Source organism: Nematostella vectensis, chromosome 2 (assembly GCF_932526225.1).
Source record: "Nematostella vectensis chromosome 2, jaNemVect1.1, whole genome shotgun sequence".
Lineage (NCBI taxonomy): Eukaryota > Metazoa > Cnidaria > Anthozoa > Actiniaria > Edwardsiidae > Nematostella > Nematostella vectensis.
The window spans coordinates 6,216,318-6,229,474 of NC_064035.1; the positions used below are offsets into that span (position 1 = coordinate 6,216,318).

At 38.9% G+C, this 13,157-nt stretch overlaps 3 protein-coding genes across 7 annotated transcripts; 2 read left to right on the forward strand and 1 right to left on the reverse strand.

The window, feature by feature from the left end:
• Nucleotides 1–154: 154 nt before the first annotated feature.
• Nucleotides 155–2,809, forward strand: LOC5497384 (E3 ubiquitin-protein ligase TRIM33). 3 transcript variants are annotated; one of them, XM_048723296.1, is made up of 3 exons: nucleotides 155–1,191; nucleotides 1,278–1,485; nucleotides 1,653–2,809. In XM_048723296.1, the coding sequence occupies exons 2-3, from the start codon at nucleotides 1,297–1,299 to the stop codon at nucleotides 2,550–2,552; spliced, it is 1,089 nt and encodes a 362-aa protein (XP_048579253.1). In that variant the 5' UTR covers nucleotides 155–1,191; nucleotides 1,278–1,296; the 3' UTR covers nucleotides 2,553–2,809. The 3 variants fall into 3 exon arrangements, with proteins under 3 accessions (XP_048579253.1, XP_048579255.1, XP_048579254.1); XM_048723298.1 differs by having other exon boundaries at nucleotides 155–1,177; XM_048723297.1 differs by having other exon boundaries at nucleotides 155–1,485.
• A 352-nt stretch (nucleotides 2,810–3,161) lies between these two features.
• LOC116601534 (polyglutamylase complex subunit TTLL1) lies at nucleotides 3,162–8,394 on the reverse strand. 3 transcript variants are annotated; one of them, XM_048723293.1, is made up of 14 exons: nucleotides 8,113–8,394; nucleotides 7,506–7,571; nucleotides 6,745–6,887; nucleotides 6,504–6,608; nucleotides 6,154–6,229; nucleotides 5,922–6,053; nucleotides 5,733–5,841; nucleotides 5,124–5,204; nucleotides 4,920–4,982; nucleotides 4,540–4,580; nucleotides 4,159–4,204; nucleotides 3,858–3,967; nucleotides 3,738–3,791; nucleotides 3,162–3,364 (listed from the first exon to the last, which is right to left on the reverse strand). In XM_048723293.1, exons 1-14 carry the CDS (start codon nucleotides 8,226–8,228, stop codon nucleotides 3,247–3,249), a joined length of 1,260 nt encoding a protein of 419 aa, XP_048579250.1. In that variant the 5' UTR covers nucleotides 8,229–8,394; the 3' UTR covers nucleotides 3,162–3,246. The 3 variants fall into 3 exon arrangements, with proteins under 3 accessions (XP_048579250.1, XP_048579251.1, XP_048579252.1); XM_048723294.1 differs by lacking the exon at nucleotides 4,920–4,982; XM_048723295.1 differs by lacking the exons at nucleotides 7,506–7,571; nucleotides 8,113–8,394 and adding an exon at nucleotides 7,248–7,431.
• A 281-nt stretch (nucleotides 8,395–8,675) lies between these two features.
• Nucleotides 8,676–11,746, forward strand: LOC5517939 (GPI inositol-deacylase). The gene has a single exon (XM_001637816.3). It carries the CDS (start codon nucleotides 8,830–8,832, stop codon nucleotides 11,602–11,604), a length of 2,775 nt encoding a protein of 924 aa, XP_001637866.3. The 5' UTR covers nucleotides 8,676–8,829; the 3' UTR covers nucleotides 11,605–11,746.
• Nucleotides 11,747–13,157: the final 1,411 nt, after the last annotated feature.

The following is a 13,157-nucleotide window of genomic DNA, read 5'->3' on the forward strand; positions in this document are numbered from 1 at the left end:
TTCGATTCAAGGCAGAAACCCGGAAAAAATCCCCAGTTTGAGCCAGGATTCGAACCTGGGCCACAGCGGTGAGAGGCCAACGCGCTAACACACTAGGCCACCCGTGCTTCCACGGTGGAAACTACTCACTCAAAAACCTGGATCCACCCCTGACATGGATCACCGCCTGGAAGGAACATGTCGATCACGTGCTAAGATAGTCATACGGAACACTGTCTCTAGCCCCTGAAGCACCTGTTTTATGTTTATTTCGTTGTAAATTCCGGAGTTACGCTTCGGAGCTTTGCGTGGCTGAACAAATAGATTACACTTCCCTCTACTAAAAATATTCTAACTTTGCCGGTTATTCTTTCAAGATGGTGACTGTGACTAGGAATAAGCAGAGACCACCATAGCAAAAATATCCGAGATAAAGAGGAGATAAGAGGGAGAGAAAAAGCAATATTCAAACGAAGAGAATGACATATATATACGTCAAGTTGTGTTTACATATGCACTATTAAAACTTGCACTTAAAGTCTTGCCAATGATATTATTCTTGTCAGCATTGAATATTCGATTACCCTTCTAATAAAGATACTGAGTAGTACCCGCTTCGATCCAAATTCGTGTCTGATTTGACTTCCAATAGTGATCGCTGGACCTCCGCTCGTTTGCTAAACCTCACGAACGACTCCAAATTTCATCTCACTGATTTTTTAATCCGAAAACGATTATCCTTGAAAATAAAATGCTAGCTAATAAGAAAAAACATTGTTCGTCTGTTACGAACAATGGGGAAGGGAAAAAAAGCAACTCTGGGGTTCGAGTTACTCATTTACCAGGTGGCGGAGGCATTTCGGAGTCAAATTATCCTAAAGCCGTGGGTCAAGCAAGACCTTTAGCAATCTCGTTCTTAGAACCCGCGGCCCGCAGAGCCTGCTACTACTACCGAGTACCAAATACTACTACCGAGTACCAAATACTACTACTGAGTACCCGCTTCGATCCAAATTCGTGTCTGATTTGACTTCCAATAGTGATCGCTGTACCTCCGCTCGCTTGCTAAACCTCACGAACGACTCCAAATTTCATCTCACTGATTTTTTTAATCCGAAAAAATGCCCGCAAAGCCTGCTGGGTCATGCTCCTATGATCAGACGTAAACAAGGCGGAAGTGTGAGTAAGAAAGGTCCAAGTAAGTCGTGCAAGGTAAAGTTGCTCATATAATTTAACCGGACACACAGCCGCTGATAGTGCGCTATTTTGCTGCCTATATAAACGTTCTGTCATTGCAGGCTGGACTACCAAGTCAGGATGGACAAGACAAATATAGAAGAGAGACTTCAAAAAGAAGTGGAATGCCCCATTTGCCTGGAACGATTTAAAGACCCACGTGTCCTTCCATGTCTTCATACCTTTTGTTATGAATGCTTAGTTGGTCTGGCTTCTCGTTATAAAACCGAGGGTAAATGGCCATGTCCACAGTGCAAGATGGTGGTACAGGTAATCCATGTTCATCTAAATCATCCTGATCAGCGTTGTTTCCACCGCTTTATATTACAAACATCATAATCGAAAACACCCTCGACAACACCAATTAATAATTATCCTTATCTTCATTATCTTAAAAATCATCACTAATAATTCTGCACTCATAATTATGTATACAGGTATCACCTGCAGAAGTATCTTCTCTAAAAGTCAACTTCCTGATGAACACTCTTCTTTCTGTTGTTACCAATGGCTCCAAGTCAGCAAAACCCCAATGTCAGATGTGTACAAGTCAAGATCACGCCAAGGGAGGTTGTACTGACTGTGGCGAACTGGTGTGTGAGGCGTGCATTGCAAGCCATAAGCGCATGCGTGCCACCCAGCATCACCACATTGCCAGTCTTGATGAGGTGCTAAATGGAGGCTTCATTATGAAACAGCCATTGTATTGCCTCAAGCACAAGGGAGAAGTCATAAAGCTATTTTGTGATACATGTGATTGCCTAATTTGCAAGGACTGCTTGATTGTTGACCACAAAGGACATGACTACAACTTCACTGACTTTGTTGCTGACCGTGAAAAGAAAATCATTAAAGGTAAAATTGATGAAGTTAGTAAAATGGGAAATGATCTCAACGAACATCTTGCTTCTGTCAGGGCAGCTATGAGAAAAGTGGAATTGAAAAAGCATTCCATGAATGAAGTGGTTGACCAGTTCATTGATAAACAGATTACTATTCTGCAAAATTTACGCATTAGGCTTAAAACGGAAATCCAGTTGGTCTTTCAGAAGGATAGCAACCAGCTAACAGCTAAGGAGATTGACCTCACTGCCAGAATTGAGCATGTTTGTGGAGGTGTTGATTTTGCAGAGAAAGTATGTGACCAGACAGTGAATGAAGCTGATTTTCTCTCTATCAAGAAGGATGTTAGTGCCCAGCTCACCGCACTAGCAGAGCAGCACATTGAGGAACCTGAAAGTGTAAGCGGGGAAACAATGAACCTTAGACTTGAATATGATAAGAATTACTGGGCTGTGGCAGATGAAAAATTGTCAGTCACAACAAAAGCAAAGTAGCAATACGATGGACAAACTGCTTGTATGCCCAATGGGTACCCCTTCCCAGCAAGGTTTTGCTGACAACAAGGTCCTGAAAGGCCATTGAGTAATAGACTTGTAGTCAAGACAACAAGTAATGAAACAATGAGGACTGTAAACTGCATTAGAAATAATAACATAGAAATTAAAGAGCTGCAGTTTACTGAGGTCTGGAGACCCTCTAGTTTAAGCCATCATATAAATGAGGAAAAAAAGAAATGTGGACTTCCACTAAATAATAGCAATCCTGGTTATTTGTGTTGAGGGATTCTAACAAGTTCACCTTACATTAATTTTTTGGGTTAAGGGGGTGCACTTATTTGAAGGGGGTTTGCTTACTGAAAGCTTGGAACTAAAATGAGCTTTAACAGTTTATATATTTCCCAACCTACTTTCTCATAGCCTCCGACCAAGGAAAAGTCTAGGTGCTAAGGGCAATATTGAGGGCATGCTCGAAGATCCAGTGTAATTTGCAAGTGCTCCCAAAGGAGTATTTTCATGGCCAGGAAAAAAAAGCGCTGGATCCTCTAGCATGTATTGAGGGATTTTGTAAAAGTTTTTTCAAGCAAATTTTATCAAGAGAAGACATTTGTGTTTTGTACAGTTTTAATCACTGATTGAGATGTACTCTTTCCACATATGTAAAGCAGGAATGCTAATTTGTTCTAACCGACTATTTCCAGGTTGCAGGTTTTGTCTTAGTGTCCTTTGTATTTCTACCAGAACCCTGTCCTGTACGTGATTTCAAATCTCTGTCAACAGCATCTTGTTGAGCCAATTCCTCATCATATCTATGGAAGCAACACTTAAATTTTAGAATTGTAGTAAGAATAGTGTCTTATTTTTTTTATAGTTTTTGAGTTTCAAATGTATGGTATATACTGAAGTCAATGAATTGTGAAATGTATCATATCTATAGCAAACAACACTTCAGCATTATAATATGGGTAAAAATTGGCTTAGTTTTTATAGTAAAAAAAACAAGGTGTAAATTTACAATAGGTTTGTATTTCCAATTATTTGAAACATCAAGTACCAAGTGTTCAAAGAAAATTCAAATAATCAAGGCAAGAAATATTAGTATTTTTTGTTTGTGGTTGATAGGGGTGACGAATTGATTAGTACCAAAAGTACTTTCAAACAATGAACAGTGAATTTACTTACAGAATATCATAGCTACCCAGTGCATCTTTTGAAGGCAGCTTGCTCCATCTGACACTGCGAAATTAAAATCTGTCAACTTCATTTTCCTGTATGTACTAAGACTCCATCCCTGGGACTTACTCTGGGATCTCCCCGTTTGGCACTGCGATATTTAGGGTGTCATGAATTAAATTGTACTTCATGATTCTGTCTGCACTTGTTGTGGATGTCAGCGACGGTGAAGCATTAACCTGTACAGGTAAAGAGGAAGTGAATCAGTTACAAAACAAAAACTCATACTGAGCTCTGACAAATGTTTGTATTTAACAGAGTACCATTTTATTGTGAGCCATATTCATTAGTCTGTTATTATTCTGTTATAGGATTATTTTTTTTATGGAAAAATAACTTAACTATTTTCATTTTATATATCATATTTTACCTCTATTAGCCATGGCTTCAGGTTGTCATCAATAATGATGTCATACCTAAACAGAAAGCATAAATTTAAGAAGTTGCTCACAAAGCTAAGGTGGCCCACAGGGGCACAGCAAATGTTTTTTTTTTTTTTCACAGGGAAAACTTATATCTTCACAGCAAAACTTTTATCCTCCAGGGCAAAACGTTCGCTATGAAGAACCAAAGTTTGTTGTGAAGCCATAAAGTTTTGCCATGAAGAAAAAAAGTTTAGCTGTTAAGAAATAAAGTTTTGCCATGAAGAAAAAAATACCATGCCCCTGTGAGCCACAAAACAAATCTCTTAAGATTAACTTTTATAAAATAGAATATTTAACTTTCTTAAAGCACTTAAATCAAATCTTACCCATAACATTCAAAGCAGTGCCTATCATTGGCAATGACACCCTATGAGCAAAACGAATGGCTAGTTAAAATTAAGTAACAATCGTGTATAATTACTTCTTCCCTAGGCCCAACAAAGTTATGTTATTCTGGACCATATTGCATGATACCGAGCTGGGTTAAAAAAATGCTTTAGGCTATTTGTACACCATGTTGCATGGTTCGTACACCATGTTCAAGATGTTAAAAATGATGGTACGTGGTGTTGGAAGACATTGTTCTGTATTCTTGCAGAATTGCTGGTTGAATGTTGGGGTTTGTTCTCATAGAAAAAGTGGTGTTCTTTGTGAAGGTTGGAATATATCGGAGGAGCACAGATAATCTTTGGTATACTACTTGTACCTGGACAGCTTTTAGAGAGTGGACCATCAGCCAGTTAATGTCATCAAACAACTTGTCTGTCACCTTCAAATGGCAGAATTTACAAGAAAAAAAAAGTGTTTTGTTTCTATTTTTTAATATATACATGGCCATCTTTAAGTTTCACAGTTTCCACCATGTGTTCTTTCTAAACCACATGCACGAAAAAGGGATGGTTCCACTTACTTCTTTTCCTCTTGTACCTTCTAGAAATAGGCGAAGGTTTTTAACTGTCCATTTTCCTCCATGAATAGGATTGTAGTCATCCTGATGTTTAATCAAAATGACCAAAAATTAGCAAATTAGAACATAAGGTAACATAGGTATTTCATGCATAGCAATTTTTCCATTGTTATTTTCCTTCTCTTCATATTTCTATATTGTACACACTTTAAATATTTGCTAGTAAAACTTGGCTCCTGGCAATTTTCAAAACAATTTTGAACAAAAAGTTGACACATTCAGTCAAGTTTATCAATTGTTTGGGGCAAAACGACTCGGGAATGGAGTAGTTTCCTCACTCAACATTGATATATTAAGAGTGGTTTTCAAAATCTCATGCAACAAAATGTAATTGTTAAAGTGTAATAGTCGGGTTAGAACAAAAGAAAACAAACAGATTACAGTGTATTAGTACTAAATAAACTATATAGTATTTCAAGGGTTTTTGTAAACCACTTTATCCTGTTCTCATTAATGGATCAAAAAAAATATATGAGCATATTTTTTTGTGAGATTATTATTATTTTTAAAATATATTTTGTAATGTGAGAAATTGAGACATTCGTTACTAACCCCATGTTTCTGAATTGCCACATTTGTCAGATGAATAAAAACATTGTCCAGCTCACTAAGATCTGCATTGTACTGTACAGTGCAGAATCTGCAGAAACCATGCTGGTACCTACAAACATGGGTCTCACATTTCATTAAAAAGATAAAGTATAAAATTGAGTAATAATAAAAGCACTTCTTGGTACTTACACATATGCTTTTAAGGGCCGGTACGAAGTAACGAGGATATAGATTCGCAGATCAAACTTTTTGCCCCCAATTAACAAGGGGTTGTCAATATATCTTGAGATCATGTATGAGTCTTTGCCAGTGTGAATCATTCTACAAAAAGGAAAGCACACATTCCTCATCTATTTCAATCAAAAGACCCAGGGCAATAAGTGATATGTGGTCAACAGTATGTTCTAAACATCACACTTACGCTGTTCCCTTACTGTCTTTAGACCACTTTTTGAGCTGTGACAGCTTATTGATGATAAATATGCCTTTTCCTTGGGCTGTGAATATGACATAGGTTAGAACATGATTATTTCCTATATATTTTATTATTCACTGGACCATGAAATCATGATTTTAATGTATACCATTATCACCATGCTAGGTTAAAAGGAGCCAGATGTCATGACCATTTTTTTTTACATTTTTGAATAACTCTTGAATGAATATGCAAAATTACAAAAAGAGACCTGGAATTTTCGGTATTGAATGCAAGGAATCTGACTGCAAGTTCAAGAATTTTGTTTTGGTGTCAATACAAATCAAAGTATTTACATCGGTTTGTGGGCTTCATAATCCAAGTGCTGGATGGATTCTTTCTAAATTCCTCAACAAACAAGTTATAGTCTGCAGGTAGGACGAACGTCACAGGGATGAAATCTGCGATCAGATGGAAAGTTTGAGAAGTTTTGAGAAACAAGTTAAGCATCAACAAGAAATTCATTTCCCTCTTGAAGTAGCCAAACTAACCATACATAAGCATTTATTCCTAGAAAATTTAGGCTGCATGTTTCACCTAAGTAGAGATATCGCCCTGCCTCATCTTTTTCAGCCAATGGGTTCCCTTCTTTTTCTAGCTCCTTGCGATACCTCTTGATGTTCTTCAGCATTAAGTCTTTTCTTGTTAGCTCATAATGGTTTGGGAAGTGATTGATAACTCTAAAGAAAAAAAATATTAGTAATTGGTTTGTATATACAGTGGCTTTGTTGCTCTCTCATTAGTTAAAACTCAGACAACCTTTACTACATGGCATAACCACTGGTCATCTGCAAGGTGATACACCCTGTCATGGTATACTCACTAGTCATCCACTAGGTGATACCCTGTTGTCATTATCATGCACTAGTCATCTGAAAGGTGATACTCTGTTGTAATAGTATACTTACTGGTCATCTAAAAGGTGTCACCCTTTTGTTGTTATGGTATACTTACTGGTCATCTGTAAGGTGACACCCTGTTGTTATGGTATACTTACTGGTCATCTGCAAGGTGACACCGTGTTGTTATGGTATACTTACTGGTCATCTGCAAGGTGACACCGTGTTGTTATGGTATACTCACTGGTCATCTGCAAGTTGATATTCTGTTGTTATGGTATACTTACTGGTCATCTGCAAGTTGATATTCTGTTGTTATGGTATACTCACTGGTCATCTGCAAGTTGATATTCTGTTGTTATGGTATACTTACTGGTCATCTGCAAGGTGACACCGTGTTGTTATGGTATACTTACTGGTCATCTGCAAGTTGATATTCTGTTGTTATGGTATACTTACTGGTCATCTGCAAGGCGATACCCTGTTTCCACATTAAAGATTGTTCGCACCGTCTGAACGCTTGCCCTGAAAACACGACAATCATAATTAGGCAGATACCTCTGTTTAAAAATTGTAAACATGCTTCACAAAAATATGTCTATGATTTGACAATTATGCACAATAAGAGTTGTCTAACTGTTGTCTGTCTGATATTGTGCTAGTCAAATTTACCCAAATTAAACTCAGAGTAATGCAATGCAATAACTATAAAAAGATATGCATCAAATTATAATTATAAAATCAAGCATCATTTCCAACCAATTTAGTTGTTAATTAAGGCAATGAAGAGAGTAAACCCGTATACCCATACTCTAAGATTTAACCACATTGAAAGACCCTAGCAGGGGGAAGGGGGGATGCTCTGGTTTATTCCAGATGTTTATATCTTTATTCAGAATCTTTTATTTTAATATGTATTCCTCAATAAAAGCCAAAAGTACCTAGCCTTAGCAACAGAAAGCTTTTCATATCACATCAAGGTGACCAAAGGCTTGTTTTAAACTGGTGACGTAATTCGCAGAACAATTGAGCCCACTCTTATTCAGTGGTGTATAGTAAACATTACCAGTAGAAATTCCAGTCTTCGTCGTCAGCACATTGGATCCATCCTCGCTTCTCAAAGTTGTTCACCAGGACGGATTTGTCAGCGTCCACCATATATCGAACCCTGCTCGTGGACATCACGATGGCTAGCACCCTATGGCGTCTGTCTGGCTTTAAACATGTTTTCCCATCAGGGTGAGAGAAGATAGAGCGAAACAAAGAAGGAACGACGATAATTATATCTCAGTTTTCTGTCAAACTTTGTTTTGCTTTTACGCGGGATTAGTAGAATTACCATGAATCGTATCGGGTCTAGTCTTCCCAGATCCCTTGCAGCCAATATACCCTCTAGGGTAGGGCAGGGTAGGTATTAGCAAAGTTTTTTTTATCAAATAGAAAGAATCGTACAATACGTATTCAAATAAAGCTTTAACAATCAACTACAAAGTTTGGTTTCATAATCACCAAAAGCAATTGAGAAATACGAAAAAACTCATGCTGTCTTAGAAGGAGAAATATTACGCCCTGAGGGGGGAGGGGTTCTTTAAAAATAAGTCCTTAGTACCCGCGCCTTTTGAAGCTTTGTCCGAGAGAAAGCGTGAGTTGTTTCAGAAGATTTTTGCTGAGGTTTCCACTAAGAAGCGATCTGTCCTCAAAATATTCCATGAAATAGCCGTATTCTACCTCTAGACTCTTCATATCGTACAAAACTACAATTTGCGACGGGATTAACTTACAAATGAGTCGAGAAAATAAGTTTGGCCTGCAACAGTCGGCCCTGTTCATTGTGGTCCTAGCGACGTTTGCTGGCATTGCTTTGAATGGGATTAGAAGTGCTATTTTGAATATCGACGAGAACCGTTGCGAGATGACTTACATGTTTCAGTGGCCAAGGTACAACCACATCCCTATGTTCAAAGGAACATCCAAACTCTATCCCAGATTTGGCCTTTATCTTTACAGCGAAGGCGAATCCATTGTGGATGTTTCAAAAGACACGCGGTTAACTGGAATACCGGTCTTGTTTGTTCCTGGTAATGCCGGGAGCTTCAAACAGGCACGATCATTTGCGTCAGTTGCTCTCAAAAAAGCTGAAGATAGCAGATATGAATTCAACTATTTTACTGTAGATCTAGATGAAGGACTTTCTGGGATATTTGGTGGAATGTTAGACAAGCAAACTGAGTTTGTAAGATTATGTGTATCACGAATTCTTCGTCTCTACAAAGGAAATAAGACCCCTCCAAAGTCAGTCGTATTGATTGGTCATTCAATGGGTGGCCTGATTGCTCGTGCGTTATTCACGCTTCCAAAGTTTGACCCAAAGATGGTCCATACTATTATAACACTTGGAACCCCTCACAACCACCCAGTAATACATCTGGACCCATTCCTTGGACTATTTTATAATAAAGTTAACAAACTGTGGAAGAAGGGTGTTAATGATATGAGCAGAGACTCAGTTCTTGGTAATGTTACTTTGGTATCTGTGTCCGGGGGGTTTAGAGATTTACTTGTTAGATCCAGTATATCCTCATCTGAGAATTGGCTACCTCTTGCTCAGGGTCTTAGTGCAGTGACTACTTCAATCCCAAGAGTCTGGGCCTCTGTGGACCATCTCTGCTTGTGCTGGTGCAAGCAGCTAGTGCTAACAGTGAACAGGGCTCTTTTTGACATGATTGACCCAGTGTCTTCACAGATAACGTTAAACAAGAAGACAAGAATGACTGTGTTCCGCCACCATTTCATGCAAAACCCTGGTACAAGAAAAATACACACAGTAACCTCTGACAATACTGTTATTGGCTTGAAGCATCTAAACCCTGTTCTTATACAGCGCAGGTTGTGGGTTTCAAAAGGCACAGGAAAAAATGCAAGAGGTATCCAGAACCTTTTTGTGTTTCCTGTTGATGACTGGAAGATCTCTCATGATGCATTGTTAATCCTGACAAACCACACATCAGAGAGTTGGTTGTTTGCATGTAATGGAGCACCCGGTCACCCTTGTGCTACTGCTGTGGACTTGTCACACTTTGCCCAGTTGCTTCCTGCAGGTGGCTCCACTCTGAGATTTGCTTATCTAAAGTTCAAGGATTTTTCAACAATATCTCACTTTGCACTGTCATCTCCACTCACTGCCATGCCCAACCTTCTGTGGAGTGAGTTCCATTCAAGACCAGCATCTCAATACTCTCTGGATGTACCATGGCTTTTTTCAAGAAGTCACAATTCCTTAGACATTGAAGCAGACGTGATATTTGTAAACATCACTCTCCCTTCAATAACAAAGATTTGGAAGGTTTATGTACTGCAAGTTGAATCCAAAGACTGTGAGACGAGCTCACTTATCATTGGGCGTATCAATATCCCTTGGTTTAATGAGAACTCCTATTCAAGCTCTCATTCTGGTTCTATACGAATGCTTATTAAACTGAATCACCCAAGGCCAAGAGGGTTTGTTGGAAATGCTGAGGTCCATCTTTGGCTTGATCCGGAGTGTTCACATACTGTGAGTATCAAGCCAGACCTTTATGAGGTACTTGGTCAGATCTACAGATTCTATGGCATTCAAGTACTTCCATGGACTTATTCTATGCTGCTTCTCATCCTGGCTTGGCAGATCTCTTCAGTTGCTGATATGGTCTGCTGTCCTTCATTTTTTGACCTTATGTCTAATGCACCTCGCAGCCTAAGAGTTCTGTTGTTGGTTATTCAAGTCCATTTTGTTGTCTCCCAAGTCGTTCTGCCGTTTTTTGTGATGCAGGGGAGTGATGGTCACCATGACTGGCTGCCTGGGATCAGTGACCTTAGGACATTTGATTGGTTGATGCCTCTTGTTTTAGTGGCATGTACTTCAGTGTTCTTCATCATTATTATATTTGTATGGAGTAGACTCCTTATCAAGCTTGGCAGCAAGTTGTTCTTTTGGCAGCAGGATGTACAAGATCTTCTAGTGAGAAAGCCATCACTTCCACTCAAGCAAGTTGCTGTATCACTAACAGTATTCATGGTATCAGTATTTTTGTGTGGAACACTGGGTCTCATTGTAGCATTTCTATTTTTCCTTGGAAGAACATGCAAACAGGTATCATTGCTGAGCCAGCAGGAGAGGGCAGGCCAAGGGGCAACAAGTATCCGCTTGATATCTCTACTAAAGGGAATCTCTAACTTTTCACAAACTATCTGCACCCTTACTGTTTTTAATTTGGTCATTAGTATGCCATCGCTGGTTGTTTGGGCCCAAGGGTTAGGATACTCTTACCGTTTAGTGCCAGATCCTACAGCTGTTCTTGGAACATGGATGGGCTTGAATCTAATTCACCTTGGCTATAACCCATTAGGGGATGCTCCTAAGTCATTTGTGTACATTGCATTCCTTGTGGCAGTTTTAGTCACACAGGCCCCGCTGTTTCCACTGTTTATGTTGCCTTACACTTCATGCATCATTCTCACCTCTCTCAATGTTACAAGGATCACAAAACAAGTTAGTGTGGACAACAAAAAGATTTCTTAATTAAGATTTAGCCATGTAATAAGGGTAAGCAAAGGTTTTAAAGGTTCCTATTTAGGTGGTTTTCCTAGGTTTCATTTTGTGAGATTTTGTAAATTATGTTTTCTGTCATTTGGAAATTCTAAATACAAGGAGCACAAGCTTATGTTTCTTGGCAATGTTTTGTTTCTTCTTTTTGGTTCTGTTGAATCCCTACCCATACATACATGGCCAGAACTGTGCTCTTGGGCTTGTTTCTAGCACTTATTGGCCCAGGGTTTAACCCACTGACTCCTGACTTTTTTGGAGCTGAATTTACAAAAACAGACTGAAAACAGATACCTCCCCCCCTATTCTGAGTTTTATACAGCCCGTCAAAGTCAAACACAGCTGCACCTAGTCAGCGGTATCCAAGCTTTCCAACAGTGCTTTGCGGTCCCCACTTTTAATCCCTCGTCATTGTGCTGAAGCCAGCACAAGTTGATGGTTGCTTGTATTTTTCATCAAAAATACAGCTATGAGCATATTAGGAGAGTGTCTCAGGACAGCATGAAGTCTTTTGGGGCATAATTGAGTGCCTTGCTTATGGATATTTGCAAGCAAAGGTGGATTCATGATGATTTTTTCTTGTTTGGCTTTGCCCGGATGAGAAAATAATTTTCTAATGAATCACCACAGCTCTCCTAAATGGTGTCTTTTCTGAAACCAAATTGATTGCAAAATTGTTTACACTGCTATTCTGGGTCTGTATGACCTGGAATTGATTCGTTTGGCTTCGGGGTGAAAAGACTTATAAAAAACCATCTGACTTTGGGGAGAGGAGTGTTGACTGGCCCTCCCCTCGTGAATTTTCCCCTGGATCTCCCAGAATGCTTTGCAATACGTAAAGACATCTTCGTGGTTGTACAATCCTTTAAGGAGTGGACATTGTGTTTTGAGGCCAAGGAAATGTACCTGGAGGATCAGAATAAAGGTATCTATTTGTGTCTTGAGCTGTGTTTGCTGATCTCTCTCCCTTGTGTGGTATTTTGAGCGTTTTATTGAGAGGGGTGATTCTGCTTTTCTCTCCTTGTTCGATTTGAGATTTGTCAAAGAACCTGTGCTATTATTTGGCTTAAGAGTAGATGCCAACACCTTGGTTGGATGCATATCTGCAAGACCATTTATCCCTTAGACTGATGCCTGAGTATCTTCATCTTGTTGTGTTTATTTTGCATTTATGAATTTTTTGGGTTGTGGGTACTTCCCAAAGCTGGTACAGGCCGGTTGAGGGGTCAATGTGTTAAATACTGCCAGTAGCCCAGGTTTGATATATGTTTACAGGGCAAGTCCAGGTTCCCTTTTTTTCTTATACATTAATTTCAGAAGTAATTCTCAACTCTTTCCAATGGATTGTTTATTAGTTCTGGGTTATTGAGAAAAAATAAAAGGCTTATATTCTTTTTCAGTTCTTTTTATTTATAGAAATTTCCTTTTATTGTTTTCAAATAAAAAAAATTATGCCAATAAGTCACTAGGCTAGTATACACAGTTTATCACTGGCTGCAACACTGCTTTTGTTCCATTTCTGATGAGAA